General features: G+C 50.5%; 3 protein-coding genes across 3 annotated transcripts; all 3 read right to left on the reverse strand.

Moving 5' to 3' along the window:
- Positions 1-2,741: 2,741 nt before the first annotated feature.
- Positions 2,742-6,959, reverse strand: LOC100908167 (WD repeat, SAM and U-box domain-containing protein 1). The gene is made up of 15 exons (XM_029111354.1): positions 6,865-6,959; positions 6,322-6,488; positions 5,920-6,197; positions 5,639-5,809; positions 5,380-5,548; positions 5,171-5,293; positions 5,030-5,090; positions 4,873-4,906; positions 4,585-4,719; positions 4,142-4,219; positions 3,956-4,069; positions 3,654-3,846; positions 3,275-3,378; positions 3,080-3,134; positions 2,742-2,985 (listed from the first exon to the last, which is right to left on the reverse strand). The coding sequence occupies exons 1-15, from the start codon at positions 6,957-6,959 to the stop codon at positions 2,840-2,842; spliced, it is 1,923 nt and encodes a 640-aa protein (XP_028967187.1). The 3' UTR covers positions 2,742-2,839.
- Positions 6,960-9,847: 2,888 nt separating this feature from the next.
- LOC100908312 (steroid 17-alpha-hydroxylase/17,20 lyase) lies at positions 9,848-14,301 on the reverse strand. Its single transcript, XM_029111355.1, has 9 exons — positions 14,259-14,301; positions 13,817-14,179; positions 13,375-13,718; positions 12,043-12,301; positions 11,758-11,963; positions 11,453-11,682; positions 10,988-11,196; positions 10,547-10,909; positions 9,848-10,473 (listed from the first exon to the last, which is right to left on the reverse strand). Exons 1-9 carry the CDS (start codon positions 14,290-14,292, stop codon positions 10,121-10,123), a joined length of 2,361 nt encoding a protein of 786 aa, XP_028967188.1. The 5' UTR covers positions 14,293-14,301; the 3' UTR covers positions 9,848-10,120.
- Positions 14,302-14,314: 13 nt separating this feature from the next.
- Positions 14,315-17,740, reverse strand: LOC114828210 (cytochrome P450 2B6). Its single transcript, XM_029111356.1, has 5 exons — positions 17,581-17,740; positions 17,298-17,503; positions 16,862-17,091; positions 14,404-14,467; positions 14,315-14,347 (listed from the first exon to the last, which is right to left on the reverse strand). The coding sequence occupies exons 1-5, from the start codon at positions 17,738-17,740 to the stop codon at positions 14,315-14,317; spliced, it is 693 nt and encodes a 230-aa protein (XP_028967189.1).
- Between the last annotated feature and the right edge of the window lie 523 nt (positions 17,741-18,263).

The raw sequence follows: 18,263 nt of genomic DNA on the forward strand, positions 1-18,263 counted from the left end.
CGCTGCCGGGTGTGTTTTCTCAGAGGCCTGTCTATCGGCGGGAGTTTCTCCTCTATCGTGCAGCTGATGCTCTGACTTCTGATCGAGTTGGTGGCGACTTCTTCGCTGTGGACGCTGATATCTCACTCAGTCATGGGTCCACGTTTTCGCGAATCAATTGCCAGATTGATATTCAAGTCTTGCGTCATTCGCCGAAGAAATAAAGAGACAAGGATCCGGATCGTCGGAGCTCCAGTAGCCAGGCTCGATTCTTCCAGCTCCCAATCTCTATAGCAGCGACGACAATCGTACCGGGAGCAAAGGCCGAGAGAAAAAAATATAGCGCCCATTGTGTGTTCTCGCTGCTGAATACCATAAGAGTTTTCTGATTTCTAGCGGGCTGAGTGAGCTCGTGTAACCCAGTCTCTGTTGTTTGGGATTGCAATCCGACGATCCTGGTTGATCGGCAAGATGGCTCGCTCCGTTCTCAAGGCTCAGCTTCCTCAGCATCGGTGGGTAACAATTGAACTATGAAATTTCAAGCTGTAGGGCAATCATGGGTTCTCGAAAGCCTTTGGAGCTCTCGACTTCGCGGGATCCGGCTGTGTTCATCTTCTGGGCGGGGTTTCAGCTCTTGTGGTAGCTCTTTATCTCAGCCCGCAAAGTCGATTTTCGAAGGACGGAGACGCCCAGGATTACTCGATGAGTAATCCGACCAATATCTACGGGACTTTGACACCGTTGTTCGGAAATTCTCTACCTCCGTTTCGCTATTTATGGAAATCGTCCCGATTCTGCTCTCCGAAGCTGCTCACGGATTCCAAGGCTTCCACGAAAATACTATTCATCATTGTTCCTAGTATTCTTCCCCCGGATCATTCGAGAAGTTCTTCGAGTCCAGCATGTTGTACAAAAGAAGAATTGAGATGAGACCGAGATACCCATGTCTGTCCATCGAGGCGTGGGCATGCACAAGATCTCGCGTCACTGAGTTTCCAGATGGATTCCAACGTCAGCTCCAAGTGTTTCGGGGCTGAGGAAAGCTGCATTGATTTCGTCTCCTTTTCGTTGAGAACAGGACCGCTGTAGCCGAAACATTTTTTTCAGTGAAGTTTCTTTACGATGATGAGCCTATGCGAACTTTTAACTCCGGTGTTTGCTCCAGACCATGACGAATGTATCGTCAGCAAAAGTGGCCGTGCGATGAGGATGGGTCCAAAAAAATACATCATAGACACATACCGTAAAAATTCACTGTCCTTGGGTGCTCCCCAGAGGAACACCGTATTCGATCAGCCGTTCCACTCACCACGGCTTAGGCATCTCAGCTTACCATACCTACATTTCAGCTCACCCCTTCATTTTCGAATGCAGGCATCGCTCCGCGTGACGACTTCAGGTTTATGAATCTTGGTACGTCTTCCTGATCTGAGATAAGCCAGAGGGTGATGTGCCAAGTGAAGAGCGGTCAGACAGGATTGTCTCTCATGAACATGTTTCAACGTCTCCGAGGGAGTGACACGCTGATCGTTCCTGTCGTGATGGTTTCTCTTTCAGAGGAGAGATTGGAAGATTTCCAAGATCGGGAAGTACCTCGGATGAAACCTACGCGGAAATGATGTACGCCCCAGTGGCTCCCCTCTATGTCAGATGATAGATGTTCTCGCGCCGATGAGGATGAGCGTTTCCGAGGAGTTCTCGAGAGCAGATTTCGATGAGCTCGGGACGATGATGCATTCGCCATAGAAAAACCTCGCAACTCCAGTGCAGAGCCCCCCTGCATCTATTCTTCGATTTTAGCGTTATGAGTCAGCGCACGGTCAACCGAAGCACCTTCGATTACTCCATCATCCAGCATTCACTCTCCTCATCGGGTTATCGCAAGGGTTCCGTCAGAAGCTCAGTGAGCCGCCAGAGTCGTCGCGAAGCGCCCAAAGGGTAGGAGATCCGAAGCTGATCCGATCTTATCGAGAAGGCAGTGCGCTGTGCGCTACGATCTCCCGATGATGTCCATGAGCTCCCCGAACATCGCTAGCTGTGCGCTACGATCTCCCGATGATGTCCATGAGCTTCCCGAACATCGCTAAGTGTTCGGTATCCGCGACGAGCGGTCGACGGATGGGGCATAGAGAGGCTCCTTGTCAAGTTGATTGGGGATACATCTTTCTTGCGTTGACTCGAGAAACGACTCCCTTGAAGGTGGACGAAGCGATGCGTGGCTTCCGTCAGCGGCCGAAGGCTCGTAATAATCCCGATGGACTCGCAGCCGTTTCGACGCGTAGCTGCCTAAAACTTTTGGGCGTCGGAGTCGCTGAAATGTGTATGGACTCCTGGTGGAAAATTCCGGCATACGCGTCTCCGGACGATGGATCGAATCTAGCCTTGGAGACTGGACACCGTCACAAAATCCGCGTTTCGTCCAGTATGATTGTACGATTTTCGAGCTCGAGTAGAGTTGCCGAACAATCGACCCTACGAAACTGGAATTTCCTCAACGCAGACCAGTGATCTCCGGTAGGAGAGGACTGCAAACTCTCTCGGATCAGGATCAATAGGATGCAAGTCCTGTGGTTGAACTTCTAAGCGACGCTCTCCGTCGGCATGCCGGTATATCGAGACGAACAGATGAGGCAAGCGAACATTTTATTTCAACCACGAAGCATGCTCGAGAATGAGCATGAATGTTCTTACGATAAAGCCGGGATATGGCGAAGAACTCCCGCCTCCCAACTCGACTGTTGAATTGGAAAGCTCGTCAGCAGCTCTCGCTATTCACGCGACTGACAGACGAGCGAACTTCCTTCATTTGCGGGAAGAATGCTATCACTTTTTCTTTTTTGTTTTCGCAGGGGGGAGTTGTTCAGTTGGAAAGTTTCTTGAGCAAAAGATACAGAGTTTTGTTGGGTATAAGCATGGTGTGCTCGAGAGGCTCGTTAGTCATCGGACTTGATTCTTTACCGCTTTCGAACCATTGCGCTATGGCCGATCTCTCGTAGGAGTATCCATCTGAAAATCGGGGCCAACAGTTTCTTTCAAGCTTATTGGGGGGAATCAGATCCGTAGTTCAAATTTAATCTCAAGAAATAAAGCTCCAACCCACCTGCAGCGACTACTGGATCCTGCATCACTTCATGCGTTATCGGACAAGTACACTCCTGAAAAAAGTTGACGATTTCAATTCACCCCCAATAATGGTGGGGCGAGTGGCCGGCCTCCGAATCGCCTTCGTTTTTGAACAACGGATCGCCGGAACGAAATATGATCTGATATCCCTTGGAGCATCAATTGTTCTCACCTTGATCAGCGCGTTATCCTCGTCCTCCGGCGCGAACGTCTTCCACAGGGGGTTCTTCAGCCGGGAAACTTCCCGCAGTATTTTTTGCCGATGCCCGAGGGTTTCTGCAATGAGAGAGCAGCCGCTTACTATGCTCTCAGTTATGATTGTGTGTTCGGTTTCCGATCGATGTATCGTCAGAAACTGAGGAATGATTGTGGTATTTCAGAGTAAAGGAATCGATGCGGCTCCGACTTTGATTTACGGTGATGTTTCGAGCAACGAGCATGAAATGTGACATTTGAGAAGGGAGCATTCAGAGAACGGGGCTCCGTTCGATCGCGGGAATCGATCGCTGCAAGTTCGGCGCGTGTGTCATTAGGTCGCGATGGACACCTACCCACGCCCAGGACGTTGGTCAGCGTCTCGTGAGTCAAATGGAGTAACTCCTGGCCGTCTATGGCGTGTTTGCGGAACTCATTCTGCAGATTCGGTAAACCTAGCTTTGTGAGCCAGAGGCCGACGTCTTTGACGTCCCATTGCGACACCACAGCAATGCGGTGAGCCACGGGGAGATTCGTTGCTGCTGTTTTCTGGAATTCGGGGTTCAATTTAAGCACCGGCAAGAATGATTATTTTGAGGGAAAGATCGATATTTAGAACCTCCATTGCATCTGCCTTGTCAGCCACTCTTTTCCTCGCTCGGCTGCCTTCGATTGCGATGCTCACCGGACCCACAGAGAAAGGCTCCCCGTTGCCGTCGTCTTCCAGAGCCCAGACAATTATGGTGCGGTCGTTTGACCCCGTAGCGAGCGCCTGAAAGATAATCGAAGAACGGGCACAATTTATTCCGCGGAGGAATTAATTTTTTCGAATGTTCTCACTCACCTTGCCGTCAAAGCCGAACGCGCAACAAGGTACATAGCTCTGGTGACCCTCTAAGCGCTGGAGAAGTTCACCATTACACTGAAATTCGATAAAAGGGGAGTCCGCATGCTTCTCTGGGAGAATTCGAGTTTCCGGAGCCATCTCGATCGCGACATTCAGCATGAAGCAGGTGCTCCGGTGCAGATTACGGTAGTGTCGCATACGATTGTTGTGGAAGCCGCTCACGAAAACACTTCCCTCCCGGCGTGGAGAAAGCGCTCATTTTCAAGACGCAGTCCCCGGGAAACCTCATGCAGAACGACCAAATCGATGGGTTCCAAACATGCTCTCTCGTGTGGGTCCATGTGCTATCCGGAGTGAATCTCGAACTCTCGACCGAGATGCTAGAACCTTCAGGTCCTTCCAAATTGACACACGACTGCACCCGAAGGACTTCGATGTACCTGATCTAGCAGAATAGGCTCGTATTGAGATTCCAAATGCTTTCGCCTCTTCAGAGTCAAAGTCTCGCCACTGCCAAAGTACTCCGTGTACGTAGGGGCGAGACACCGTTGAGCGGTCGTCTCGTACATCCGGATCTGAAAAGCCCACACGACACACTTGGGGGAACATTTTTACTCAAACTCTCCCAACCCAGTAGGTTTTGGAGATTTTTTAGGCATGCGAAGCATTTTAGACGACAACTTTAAGGTTCCGTGCAGCCTTTGGAAGAAAGTCAGCTTCCCACCTACCGCATCCCACACGATGGCCACTTTGTCGCCAGCACTGAAAACGCGTGAGGGAATACATATTATGTAAACTTCGGTCCGCTCTCGGAGCTCTCTCTTCAATCATAAGCCCCCCTTATCGGTTCTTGGGGATCCCAGAAACAACATTCGATATCCTGACCTCGAGGCAAGCATCGCTCCGTCCGGGGAGAATCGAACGCCCATCACATTGCTTGAGTGCCCTGGAAGCGAGCCTCGTAATTGATAGGTCTGTCAGAAGACCTTGCCAACCTACGAATGCATAGCTAGCCGCTTTTCATACCTTGAAGATTATAAATTAGCGTAATCTGACAATGGAGTCCAGCTTCGATGCGCCACACCCGCAGTTGGTCATCATTTCCTCCGGACGCCATCATGAACATACTGAAAGGCCCTCCAGCAGAAGCTGAAGGATTTATCGAGGTCAGTCGCGCTCACCAGTTCTGGTGCGCCTCGATTCGATTTTTTGTTTCTCGTCTCACATGAACCCACCATTAGACTCGTATTGGGGAGAGAAGTCGCATGCGAGCACACCCAAATCGTGAGCATCTAATTTCGTCGAGAGACATTTTCCTCCTCGAACGTCGTAGAGTTTCAGTAATCCTTCCGAGGTTCCCGACATGATCAGACTCGAGTCCGGGGTGAAAGCACAGCAGGTGACCTGAAATTTGTCTGGTACGCTCATCGACCAGATTTCCTGGAACCGTTCGAGGTTGCGTACCCCGTCCGCGAAAGCAAGAGCTTGACCCACCGTGGCTTCGTGACCCGCGAGGGTGCGACTCACAGACCGGGTCGCAACGTCCCATATGACGAGAGTTTCGTCGTCGCCGCCTGTGGCCAGCAACGTTTCGGAAGGTGCGAATGCGCAGCACCGTATAGAGTTGGATGAAGGATGTCGCAAGGTCGCTAGTTGGGAACCCGTCTTCCGGGAAGAAAACAACTCAATAATCGAGCAGAATATCCGAAACGTTCCTCAAATGACAGGTCTTGCTTCCCATCGAGTTCCGCGATGCGAAACTCTTCGAAACCAACCTCCACGTTCCACATCATACAGGTGCCATCGATCGAGGCCGAGCAGAGGAGGTGTCCGGACGCTGTGAAGCGCACGGCGGTCAGCGCGTAAGTATGGCCAACTAGGGGGGAACACTCCTTCTCAATGAACTGTCCATCGGAGTACCGCTCGAAGACCCGTACTGTTTTGTCGCCTGAACAAGTGGCCAAACAGTCGTTGCCGAAATCACAGCCAGTGACATCGGCTGCATGACTCTCTGTAAATTCCGATTCTGATGTCGTCAATCGCTCTTTCGCAGCTAATTCGCGCATATCACCAACAGGTAGCGGATATATACTCCTTTGAAAGCGAGGGTCCCATTCGATGGGGCGATAGGCGGTGTATGGGGAAACCGCCAGGGTGAGGAGGTCGTAGAGTCTCACCTATGAGTTGAGTATTCTTCCAATGGAGATGCATTTCCTTGAATTCGGTCACGAGCTTCCTCTTCTCAGGAGTCAACAATCCGGAACTGATCCGCCTCCCACTCTTCAAGGAGCTCCGAAGTCCTTTGTGCACGGGCGAGGTGTCCTTGAGTGATCCGAACGGGTCTCTAGAATTCACGATCAGAAACTTTCATATTTTAAGAGTTTCCCTTGACTTTCATGCATGAGCCCCTCGGGAGAGCTAAGGTCCGGAAAGAGACGAGATGGACGCGCAAGTCAAGTGAATTTCGCACGGCTTTGAGCGGAGTCGAATAGGAGTCGCGAGAGCATAGTTGTAAGAATTGCTCAAATCGCAAAGATTGCCAGGCAAGACCCGTCGTCCGAGATGGAGAGCGAATGAAGAATCCGCGGAAACGTGTCCTCCGTGATGGGAGGAAAGAGTGCGACTCCCACGCATCTGGTGCCAAAAACGGTGAGTCGCGGAAAAGATCCCATCCGGAGCTCAATTGTGTGAACGAGATTCGTCAGAAAGATTATGCTCACCCCTCGTTGTCCGCTCCAGCCGCCGAAGTCGTGTCTTTTTCAGATGGTGTAACGATTACCACAGAAGTTTTTGCACAAGATGGCCCGCAGCCCATTGCGGAACTTTTCAATAAATGGCGGACTCCATGTCGATTCAACCTCCAAGTCCGACGCGAATCGTCTTTTCTTCTATAATATCGTCAATTTCTCCGTCAATTATTGTTGGAAGGAGCCAGCAAGATCGCACTCCTCTCGACGGATCGAGGCGCGCTCCGGTTGCGATGATGTGAAAAGCCTACTTGAGGGAACCGGGGGGAACTGTCAGTCGGAGAATCCGTATACAAGCTCCAAGCCAATTCAATTAGGGACTAAGGCTCTCCTCGATCCACTTCATCCCCACAGGACTCTCTCCGATTGGGTGAGTTTACCTCAAGCAATAATAATAATCACTCGAACAGAGAAAGTGCTTCCCATCACGGAACAAAAGAAAGTAGCGGCACGCTCTCATCGACTCTCGCCCGTGGTCAATCAGCCGAAGAGGCTTGGGATCGACCGCAGTACGCGACGGCGAAATTATTTAGGCTAACTCGGATCTCCTCGATATGCGCTCGCCCGAGCACGACGCTCGAATAATGAACTCCGACGCGAGCATACGGAGTTCTCCACTCGACAGCGTCTGCATTAACGATGGACGGGATACGAGATCACTTATATCGAAGCTGGTGAGCTTACAAGCTTCTTCTGCATCAAGCTTGGGAAGAAAATCATTGCCGATAAGTTCATTCCAAGCGTGGGCGATAGAACGGAGGGTGCTGGCCTCCATACTATCTCCGGGCCTCATCATTCCATCTCCCCCATTCCATTTGGTGGGGATCATAGGGGAAGGGGAACGCTCCGTGAAGGAATTTCGAGAAATCGCTGGGGCTTGGACCGTAATATTCAGGCGGTGCCAAGTACCGCCAAAAGCGGGATCGGTGTCGAATAATGAGCGAGCAGATTGCCGGCAATGCGAGATGACTGTGGTGGAAACGCGTCATCGGAGTTTCGCTACCGGCGATCGCATTCGTCCTTGCGCCCGCGTCCGTTCAGAGACTTTATTCATTCTCGATCTCTATTCTTGTCGTCGCAAGCACGTGATCCCGAAACGATAGATTCCTCCCCCAAATGTCAGAAGGCATACTCGATCGGAAAGAGATTCGATAAGCGCATGATTCAGGACCTCATGGGGTTGCGAGGTCTTCATGCTACTCAGAATATGCAATCACCAGGGGATATCTGTGATCAGATGAAAGAGAAAAGACCTCAAAAACGCGAATCTAGGGCCGAGGAAGCCAGGGAGGCGGCAATCGAGAAATAAATCGAAAATTCTCACATTTGATGCACGATCAACGATGAAAACCTTTCGACTCCCTCAGGATGTCGCCCACTGTAGAACTCCAGGTGGCACTCTTGCGAAGCCGGCGAGAAACGCCGCAGCCGGCTCGAGTGGAATGGAGGTTCTCTGAACAACACGGACAAACCGTAGGACAAGACCTTGGGTCGATGTAGGAGAGAGAAGCTACGTAGGCGCTATGAATTGCACGGCGTCGTCGTATCCTCGTCGTTGAGAAGACGCTAGCTCACGGACAATCGAGTAGGATTCGATTCCTCGACCCGTGAAAGGCTGACACGATCCTTGTCTAACAGAATACATTCGATGCTAAAAAAAAACTTGCCCACACCCATATTTGTCGAGGCAGAGGAATGCGAATCGCGTGAATTGAGGAGATCTCCGTGATGGGTTCTCTCGATCCGAACGAGCCTATGGGGTCCCTTCATCCTCGACCTGGCGTCGAGGGGCTGGTGGGAAAGCGGCGGAACGAGGGGGCTGAGGGGGGTCGTTTGATCTTCAATTCTGATATCCATACGAATGGCTCCGATTGATAGGAATTGCCCCATGATGCTCAGACCGGAGTTGTGATGGGATTCTCGGCTCTCGGAAGAACAGCTCACTCTCTGCGCACCGGATTCCAGAGCTCGCATTGGGCGCGGACATTCACGAGCGGAAGCGAATCTCCGACCGCTCCTCAAATGGCATTTAGAAGCGAGAGAATTAAGTCAGGGTAGCTGAACAGGAATGTGTTTCTTCCAAATCAGACTCTGGTCCAGGAGGATTCTTGGATCGTCGCATGGCTCCTTCATTCCCTCGTTCCGATATCGACGTAAATAGCTATCTGCTTGGCAGGAAGAGGCGATAGGGAGTCACGGTCTCGCTTGAAAATCTTGTGTCGTTGCGATCGATATTCTGCGAGCAGCATCGAGATACATGTCGGAGGAGGAAAATCTTCGAAAATGCTGTGAGCTAGCACCTAGACTCATGCAGCGACGCCGACGGGGCGGATTCTTTGATTGTGGGGCTACGGGAAACGAACAATAGGAGTAAATTCAGATGATGACTCCCTCGTATCCAGTGGACAGCTTGAGGTGCACTTCCAGCGTTATTCGGTTTGAAGATTCCCGTTTACCCAACCTCAACTTCCGAGGAGAAGGACCGTTTGCAGCGCTCTTGAGACTAGAAGTCTCCTCGCAGAGGAGCTTGAAGCAGCGACCATCAATCCGAAGGGAACACATGACCGAATTTCGCATACGGTTCCCGAGCGACGGCCCTCTGGTCTCCTTAATACGTTCGGAACGCTCAGATCGCCTTCCTCCAGACCGGGCTATCCTGAATTCGGGTCCGTGTCCCCTTTTAGGTCCTCCGGGGTGATCGGCAGCGAACATCGCTGAGGAACGATTGATCCTGAACTTTCTCGCGAATCGAAACGCTAGAATCCGTCGATTCATAACAACGGAAAGGAGTTTCACCCGAAGGCGTGAACTTCGCCGCGATCTCTTTCGAACCCTCTCGCCGGAAATATTCAGGAGCGGCAAAGAACTAGAGGCTTACGTCGCTTATGCGATTTGCCTCGATTGGCGGCAAGAAGCTTCCATGCAGAGGGGTCCGGAGTGAACTTGTGAGTGATGATCAAATTCTCATATTTTATTGGGAACCGCAAAGATGACATGGGGATCGGCCGGCATTCTTGATTATCCGCTCGCCAGGCAGCGACCGGACCTTCTCGGGGCTCGATGATTCATTCATCAGAAGAGATTAAGATCGAGGGGAGACGATGATGGTCCGATGGAGAAATTGTTCAGCTCAATGAAGGAGATAGAAAGATAGCTCAGTTGAGAAGATATCCTTCAATTAAGTATTGTATATCTTACACTGGCTCTAGCACGGAGAATGTTTGCGCATTCAGACGGTATCAACTTTCGCGAAGATCAAGTTCTGCCGAGGAGATTCCAGGAATATGTCGGAATTCTTCTTTCCGAAATCAGCTGTTCCCGGTCCATGGACGCAGGTGAGTTTAACTCTCTGGAGAGTTCTTACGATCGCGTAGAACATGTCCGCTTGCGCTAACTTTTCCCCGGGGCAAGACCGTGCTCCGATTCCGAACGAGTTGGAGCCGCGGGTTAGCTGATCCTTCGTCACATTTAGGAACCTGTATGGCCTGAATTCTCCCGCATCGCTTCCCCATATGCTCTCGTCTCGATTCACGGCATACAGGTTGATCATGACATCGATGTCTTTCGGTACGGGACGACCGTCTGAAGGGAATTCAACGAAGAGAATTAGAAGAGAACTACGGGACACCCTGTAGAATGCCGCGTCGCAACTCACTTATAGTCGTGTTGGTCATGGCCTTCCGAGGGAGAGACAGCGGAGCAGCCGGGTAGTATCGTATTATTTCTTGCAGGAAGGAATCAGTCCTCGGCAACCGTTCGCGATCCTCTGCCGTGCAGCGTTTCGAACCGAGCTCTTCGAGAATTTCTGTGCGCAAGTCACTTTGGAGCTCGGGATCGTTCGCAAGTTCTACGCAGCAGTAGCTCAAGATACCGCGGCTCGTCCCGGTTCCTGCGCCGAAGATATCCAGGACGACCTGTCTGAGGTTCTCGTCGGTCAGATACTTCGCGGAGTTTCGATCCTCGGCGACGAATTCCTCACGAGCGTTCAGTAGAACGTCTGTGAAATGACGACTCTTCCCTGAGGAGTTGGGGAATTTAGCGATAGATCAATTTCCGAGCATCGCTGTTGATCTGGATCGAGGCCGCCAAAGCTCACCGGACGTCCATGTTGCCCTCGCTTTAGCAAACATTTCGTCCGTGACGTCGAGAACTTCCAGGATAGCTCCTCGAGCGGCTCGTTCCTGCCTTGGGAACAAATAGCGCAGAATGGGCAAAATGTCCGACGGCAGTCCATTCGGAGAGTTTACTTCGAAGTCTCGATTGGCTCGTCTCATTTTTTCGAAGTTCTCGTCTCCCTTCTTGAATCTGGAAGAAATTCGGGGAAGAGACCATAGGTAAAGCATGCTCAAAGAAATTGACTCCGAGGGATCGTCGAAGTGCATCTCCCAATACTCAGCTTCCCCTTTGTCTTATCGCATCACTGATTGTGAGTCACTTGTCGTTATTGCCCATAGAGGCTTCAAGCTGATCTTCTCTCGGTTGCGTCTTGTCCAATTCGCGCTCCTCTGGCGAGTGGCCGCTCTCAGGTCTGCTGTCGAGAGTCTGATTGGCGTTCACTCACCCTTCTCCGAAGCTCGACAAGGCCAGAACGTTGTTGATTATTCCCTCGATAAACTCGACGACTTCATACCGGCATTCATCTCTCCCTTCGAAAACTCCTTCGAGCTCCGAGTCCACGGTTTCGGCCACCAAATTAGCCAGTTTTTCGGTGGTAGCGTATTTACGCATCGCAACGTGAGCGACTCTTCGCAGAGTATCCCATGCTGGCGAAAAATCGCTGAACAGAACATCCTGGAGGCGATGCGCAACGCTTTAGATATCGAGCCGGGACCGAGAAAGTATATTACGCGCGGATTTCCATCAGACCTGGTATCCACGAGTTTGGAGCGCGCCAATGTTTGTGGGATTCCGGCCGGCAATCAGATTACGCAATGGGCCCGAGATGTCCTTGAAAGATTCTTTCGATGACGCTATCACGAACGGACGAGGCCCTATCCACACGGTTATTGGGTCTCCATACTGTCGAGCCCAATCGATGGCTTTCTCATACAGAGGAATTTCCGACCGGAGCTCTTCACGAGAAGGGAGAAGTATCAGAGGACGCCCGCATGAAGTTATTACACTTCGTGAAATGCGCATCAAGGAACTTACGGGGAATGTTCCCGATGAAAGGTAGCGGCGATGGACCTGGCGGAAGTTTACGGACCCGATTCACGAACTGAATCAAATAGGCCGTCAGTAGGCCGAGGACCAAGGCGATCCATGAAATCGGCTCGGTCAGTCTTACGAGAAACAACTCGACCAGCGCCATTGTGCAGCCGGAATGACAGCCATCAACAGCTAGCAATAGGGCCGCTCCATCGCAGTAACGACGATTCGGGTGAGGGTGAGCCCAGAAAATCCATGGTTCCTATTGAGAGGTCTATCTTCAGAGACCGATTTCTCCCGATAGATTGCGGATTGTCATATCTTCCGGGAAACCGTTTAATAACATTCAACTCTTTGCAGCGATGACGCCCTCGAGGACCTACAGGGAGGCACCCTTGGTCTCCATCCAAGAGAATCTGTGCTGCCGACAAAGTCGATACCTCCATAAAACTCTCAATGCGACTACAATCGAGATATATATATATATAATGTCCAGATCGAGTCGTCACGGGGAGAACTGCAATTATTGAAAGCGAACACAATTCTGGCGAAAGTCTCCTTGACTGGAATATGTACTTCTTCAAGGTACTCCGCATTCCCCCAAGACTCGATAGAAAGCAGAAGCACGCGGATGATTTTTGTCCCGCCGCGTCTCTCTTCAAAAGTCTCGATAGAGCAAGCGGTACTACCTGTAAGACGCGTCATGTTCTGAGAGCAGAATGTGTCCCCAGCCGCTAGTTATGTGTCCCCAGGACGGTTAGTTCCCTCTTTCAAACCGATCTTGGCGAGGATAGTGGACAGTGGAGCTCCGAATTCTCGTTCGGCCCACCAATTTTCCTCCTCCGATCCTCGGAAGCAGATATTCTTGTTGGCGTGAATCGAAACATCAGATTCGAATATCAATCGAACATGAGTCGTTGGAGCGCTCTCGAGAGTGTTCACACCGTGCCGCAGCACGAATCCACCTCTCCTCGTATGTCATCCTCCCCATGGATCGCGAGTCCATGTCTGACGTCACCGCAGAAGATCTTATGCTGAATATGACAGGGTGCAATTTTCAGCCCAGCACGAACCAGGCGGGGTACAATCGTGCTTATAATTTTACAATGTATCGTTCGCGAGCGGGACGCCAAGCACGGTCGTGCTCAGGCGACGCTGCGCTCTATCAACCCCTTCATGATGTATATAATAATTTGGATCAGCACATGAGCGCTGTCTCACAGGAAATATGCTCGTCCAAACAGCCACTAGCGGAGTTTCGATAGGAGTTTTATTTGACGGCGATTCCCTCCGACACCTCGTCCGGTATGGAGATTGGCATCCGTACAATCAAACATCAATTCTGGTGAAAATGAGGTCTTGTCTCACAGCATCGATCAGGAGATCAGAATCAATGCTGTTCAAGTTAGCAGTGCCGGGTCCATCAGGGCACGTTAGTCTGACATTCTGGAGTGTTCGGACAATCGCGTACAACATGTCAGCCTGTGCCATTTTCTCTCCTGGGCAGGTTCGGGCTCCCAGCCCGAAAGAAGTGGCTCCCCGATTGACTTGCTCCTTCGTCGCCGTCAGAAATCTGCGTGGGTTGAATTCGCCCGCATCCGGACCCCAGATGGCTTTGTCATGGTTGACTGCGAGAATGTTCATGAACATGTCGGTACCTATGGGAACGGGGCGTCGATCTGGAAAGAACAGCCGTGCAAGCCACTGATACATCGAGCACTATGGATTGGGTAGACTGGGAAACAGCGTAATCGCGGGACCGTACGTAGGAACGTACTTAGAATTATATCGGCCTGAGTCCTCCTCCCGATTCCCAATGGGGCCGGAGGGTGCACACGAATGACTTCTCGCAAAAACGAGTCCACTTTCGGCATTTTCCCTCGATCTGCTGCTCCACACACTCTGCTGCCCAAAGCGTCGACGATTTCTTCGCGGAGTTCATCTTGGAGCTCGAGATCGTTCGCTAGATGTAGGAAACTGAAGCCCAAGATCGTTTTGCTGGTGCTGGTTCCCGCTCCGAAGATGTCCAATACCACGTTCTTGAGATTGTCATCGTGGAGATACTTCGCGGATCCTTTTTCCTCGGCGATGAGCTCCTCCCTGGCATTGAGGAGGAAGTCGACGAAATGCCGATTCTGACCTGTGGACGACATATCGCTGCTCTTCAGAGCAGGCTGACTCCTAGTCGAACGCCGATGTTGGCTGCTTTTGACGCTCACCTTTAGTCCATGAGTTTTTACCCTGCAAGTACATCCGATCGGTCACGCTGACGATGTCAGCGATGGCCTTCCGGACCGCATTCTCCCGTCTAAAATGGATGTATCCCAATAAAGGATGTATATCAGAAGGAAGACCGTTTGATGCCTCATTCTCGAAGATCTTCGCAGCTCTCTGGAAGAGCTTGAATTCCTCACCACCTCTCTCGAAGCTGCAATGGCGGCACATGATGAACGTCAATTGAATCGTTTATTTTCGAAACATCGTAACTCCACTCTGGAAAAACACCCAAAAACAATCTTCCCCCTGTAGTTTATCCCACAGGATACCGATCCTGGCTTGTGGGGCCATTTTCGAAAGCTCTTGGTGAGAGCTTTCAGAAAAAAAATATACCACCGCCCTCCCTCTCCTTCTGTGGCTACACGCGGAGAAATGAGTCTTTGGAGTTACGATGTTTTGAAAATACACTTTTTTTCAAAACTCAGGAATCTTTATCTCGCCGTAAAAACGTCCAGGATCATTGTAGGAGGCTGTTTTTTCTTTCAAAATGTAGCCCAGGTCCTCAGCTTTCCAACGAGGCGCCGCACGACCCTATAGCTCCATTCAATCAAAAGTTACGGGCGTTTTAAGAATGGACCATTCCCCATTGACTTAACATTGACACGGAATTTTCCAGAACGGGTTTTTCCCTTCCCTCAAAAACATTGTAGAAACATCCTGAGTCATCGTAGGAGGCTGTCTTTCTTTTTAAAATGTAGCCCAGGTCCTCAGCTTTCCAACGAGGCGCCGCACGACCCTATAGCTCCATTCAATCAAAAGTTACGGGCGTTTTAAGAATGGACCAATCCCCATAGACTTAACATTGATTCAAACGCCAATGATTTTTTCTCGAATGGCGGGTGATTTGAAAAGCCATCGCGAGGCGCGCATTGGGGGAACCGAAAGGCATGGACACCCGACCGACTTTCACAGCGGAGATGCTTGATGCTCGGGGATCACATTCCTGCTGGCCAAGACGGCTGTGCCCCCGGCACTCCCTACGACATCTTTATATGGACAGAGAGGGGTGTCCATCAAAAAACAAAAACTTGCGGACATTCAGCCATACCAGGAGTTCTACGATGAACTCGCATCCAGAGCCGATCTGGACTTGGGTGATGATTCGGAGTATGATTCCGAGGGCTAAATGAATAAACTTCAGTTTTCCTCATTGATTGGTGCGTTCTTTCTCTCATTCAATCCGTTCTCATCTTCAGTATATTCTCCTACAGCATGATGGGAGAGAAGTCATTTTGCAGATCGGAGGTCAATGTTAAGTCTATGGGGATTGGTCCATTCTTAAAACGCCCGTAACTTTTGACTGAATTGAGCTATAGGGTCGTGCGGCGCTTCGTTGGAAAGCTGAGGACCTGGGCTTCATTTAGAGGAAAAAAACAGCCTCCTACAATGATTCTGGACGTTTCTACTGTTAGATTTTTGTTAAATCTACAATAAGGACACGATGCTTGTAGCTGCGAGTCGCGGGCAGAACTGCCTTCTCACGTACGCGCTGCCGGATACCACCACAACTGGTTGGCATCTACCGTGGCGCGACGGATGGTTCGATTTATTGATAGTAATTTAGTTCCTGGATATGATTACAGTTGTATGAACGACTAAGATCACAACATCTACAATGTTTTTGAGGGAAGGGAAAAACCCGTCCTGGAAAATTCCGTGTCAATGTTAAGTCTATGGGGAGTGGTCCATTCTTGAAGTGCCCGTAACTTTTGATTGAATGGAGCTATAGGGTCGTGCGGCACCTCGTTGGAAAGCTGAGGACCTGGGCTTCATTTTGGGGAAAAAAAACAGCCTCCTACGATGATTCTGGACGTTTCTACAATGTTTTTGAGGGAAGGGAAAAACCCGTTCTGGAAAATTCCGTGTCAATGTTAAGTCTATGGGGGGTGGTCCATTCTTAAAACGCCCGTGACTTTTGATTGAATGAAGCTATAGGGTCGTGCGGCGCCTCGTTGAAAAGCTGAGGACCTGGGCTACATTTTGAAAAGAAAAACAGCCTCCTACTATGATCCTGGACGTTTTTACGGCGAGATAAAGATTCCTGAGTTTTGAAAAAAAGTTTATTTTCAAAACATCGTAACTCCAAAGACTCATTTCTCCGCGTGTAGCCACAGAAGGAGAGGGAGGGCGGTGTTATATTTTTTTTCTGAAAGCTCTCACCGAGAGCTTTCGAAAATGGCCCCACAAGCCAGGATAGGTATCCTGTGGGATAAATTACAGGGGGAAGATTGTTTTTGGGTGTTTTTCCAGAGTGGAGTTTCGATGTTTCGAAAATAAACGATTCAATTATCGATTCACGTCAAAATCACTCCTCAAAAAAATGTCGGCTGGTCCACGAACGAAAGTTCCTTTAGTTTGCAAGTCTCGGCTCTGAACTTTCAAGAACCGCCGGAAATTTCCCCCTCCGTCCCTCGAAGCGGTATGTAAGCAATTCACCCGCCCAAAAACTTTGGCGAGAAACACGGAAACCCCGCATCGTCTATTCTTGACAGGTGAAGTTCCTGGATCGAGAGTCGATGCTGCCGTCAGATATCGATCCACGTACCTTTCTCCGGCGACGGAAATGGCCAAAACGCTTGCGAGGACGTTTTCCAAGTACTCGACTATGCCGAAACGTTTCGATTCCGCGCTCTCCAATACGTCTTCGATTTCCTGGTCGACTATTTTCGCCACCAGGTTGGCCAACTTTTCAGTTTGAGCGTATTTCCTCATAGCGACATGACTCAGGCGGCGGAGAACGTCCCATCCTGATGTGAAGTTGCTCGCGATCACATCCTTGAGCGGAGATGGAATCAAAAAGACATCTCATTCGTGATTTCCAGCGCTCTTGCAGCGATATTATCATTCGATTGGAGAATTCGATTTACGCGAGCCCGCGAGCCTCGTACTTGGCGCTCGCTCTCCTCGAGTTCGGTAGTCTAGTTTCAAGAGCTCGCTGTTTCCCCCAGCGAAAGTCAGGAGCAGGGTTTCGCCAAACTTACTTCGTGTCCTCTCATCTGAAGCTCATTCAATTTCATCTGTGGCCGATCCGCTGTGAGATTCCTGAGGGGTCCGGACATCTCCATGAAGGATTCTTTCGTATTAGCGACGACGAACGGGCGATTTCCGAACCAGATGGTGAATGGATCCCCATATTTTTCACTCCAAGTTATCGCTTTCTCGTAGAGTGGCCTGGGCGCTCGCAACTCTGTCGGAACGAAACGCAGATGACATGAGGAGACACCCGTCCACTTCGCGGATGAACCTTCGCTCAAATCAACTCACGAAGTAGATTCCCGAGGAATGGAAGCGGAATCGGACCCGGAGGGAGTTTCCTCACTCGATTGTAGAAACGAATAACGTATGTAGTCAGAATACCGAGGACGAGAGCCACCCAAGCAATTGGCTCGCAAATCCTGGCAAGGAGCATCTCCACGAGCGCCATTGCAAGCACGACAGACACAAAACTTCAAAGTTACCCTGCAGAGAGTGAGCGATTACCCGATCCGGTAAGGAATGGCCAGAGCGCTCCTCACGGAGAGGCACAGTGAGCGAGGCGAGATGGATTTCGAGAAATCGTCGTCTCCCATAGTATCACTAATTGTACAAGGTAATCCCGCTATTTGTTCACCCCAAGGTCAGCTTCGAGCCTAGATAGGCTCCTCCGAACTGACAGTCCCTCTAGGGCTCTTTAGATCGACAAGTCGCCAGTGATTGAGCTCGCCGAGGACTCTGTCGACAGCGGAAGCTCATCACAGTTAGCTCTCTGTTCGGCGAAGAAAATTCCTCACAGACATCACAAACATCGTCTTCGTACATCACAGACATCGTCTCCTCGTTCCTTCCCGAGCAACACGGAACTATGAACAGACGACTCAGGTAGACGCTCATCGGAATTTTGAGTTCCTCGTCTCCCCTGATCGTCCGCCGCCTTTTCTGGGCTTTTCGGAGGCAATAATTCCTTGTTT

This window comes from Galendromus occidentalis, unplaced genomic scaffold, assembly GCF_000255335.2.
Source record: "Galendromus occidentalis unplaced genomic scaffold, Mocc_1.1 scf7180000077435, whole genome shotgun sequence".
NCBI lineage: Eukaryota > Metazoa > Arthropoda > Arachnida > Mesostigmata > Phytoseiidae > Galendromus > Galendromus occidentalis.

Coding starts and splice junctions, on each gene's coding strand:
- LOC100908167 (XM_029111354.1), bottom strand. CDS start 6,959: ATGGGCTGCGGGCCATCTTGTGCAAAAACTTCTGTGGTAATCGTTACA. Junction 4,220..4,584: donor AGCCTATTCTGCTAGATCAG/GTACATCGAAGT, acceptor ATCGAATTTCAG/TGTAATGGTGAACTTCTCCA. Junction 3,379..3,653: donor GACCAACGTCCTGGGCGTGG/GTAGGTGTCCAT, acceptor CTCTCATTGCAG/AAACCCTCGGGCATCGGCAA.
- LOC100908312 (XM_029111355.1), bottom strand. CDS start 14,292: ATGTACTTGCAGGGTAAAAACTCATGGACTAAAG. Junction 14,180..14,258: donor TAAAAACTCATGGACTAAAG/GTGAGCGTCAAA, acceptor TGTCGTCCACAG/GTCAGAATCGGCATTTCGTC. Junction 13,719..13,816: donor TCAGGCCGATATAATTCTAA/GTACGTTCCTAC, acceptor TGTTCTTTCCAG/ATCGACGCCCCGTTCCCATA.
- LOC114828210 (XM_029111356.1), bottom strand. CDS start 17,740: ATGGCGCTCGTGGAGATGCTCCTTGCCAGGATTTGCGAGCCAATTGCT. Junction 17,504..17,580: donor ATTCCTCGGGAATCTACTTC/GTGAGTTGATTT, acceptor TCGTTCCGACAG/AGTTGCGAGCGCCCAGGCCA. Junction 14,348..14,403: donor CGAAGATCTTCGAGAATGAG/GCATCAAACGGT, acceptor CATCCATTTTAG/ACGGGAGAATGCGGTCCGGA.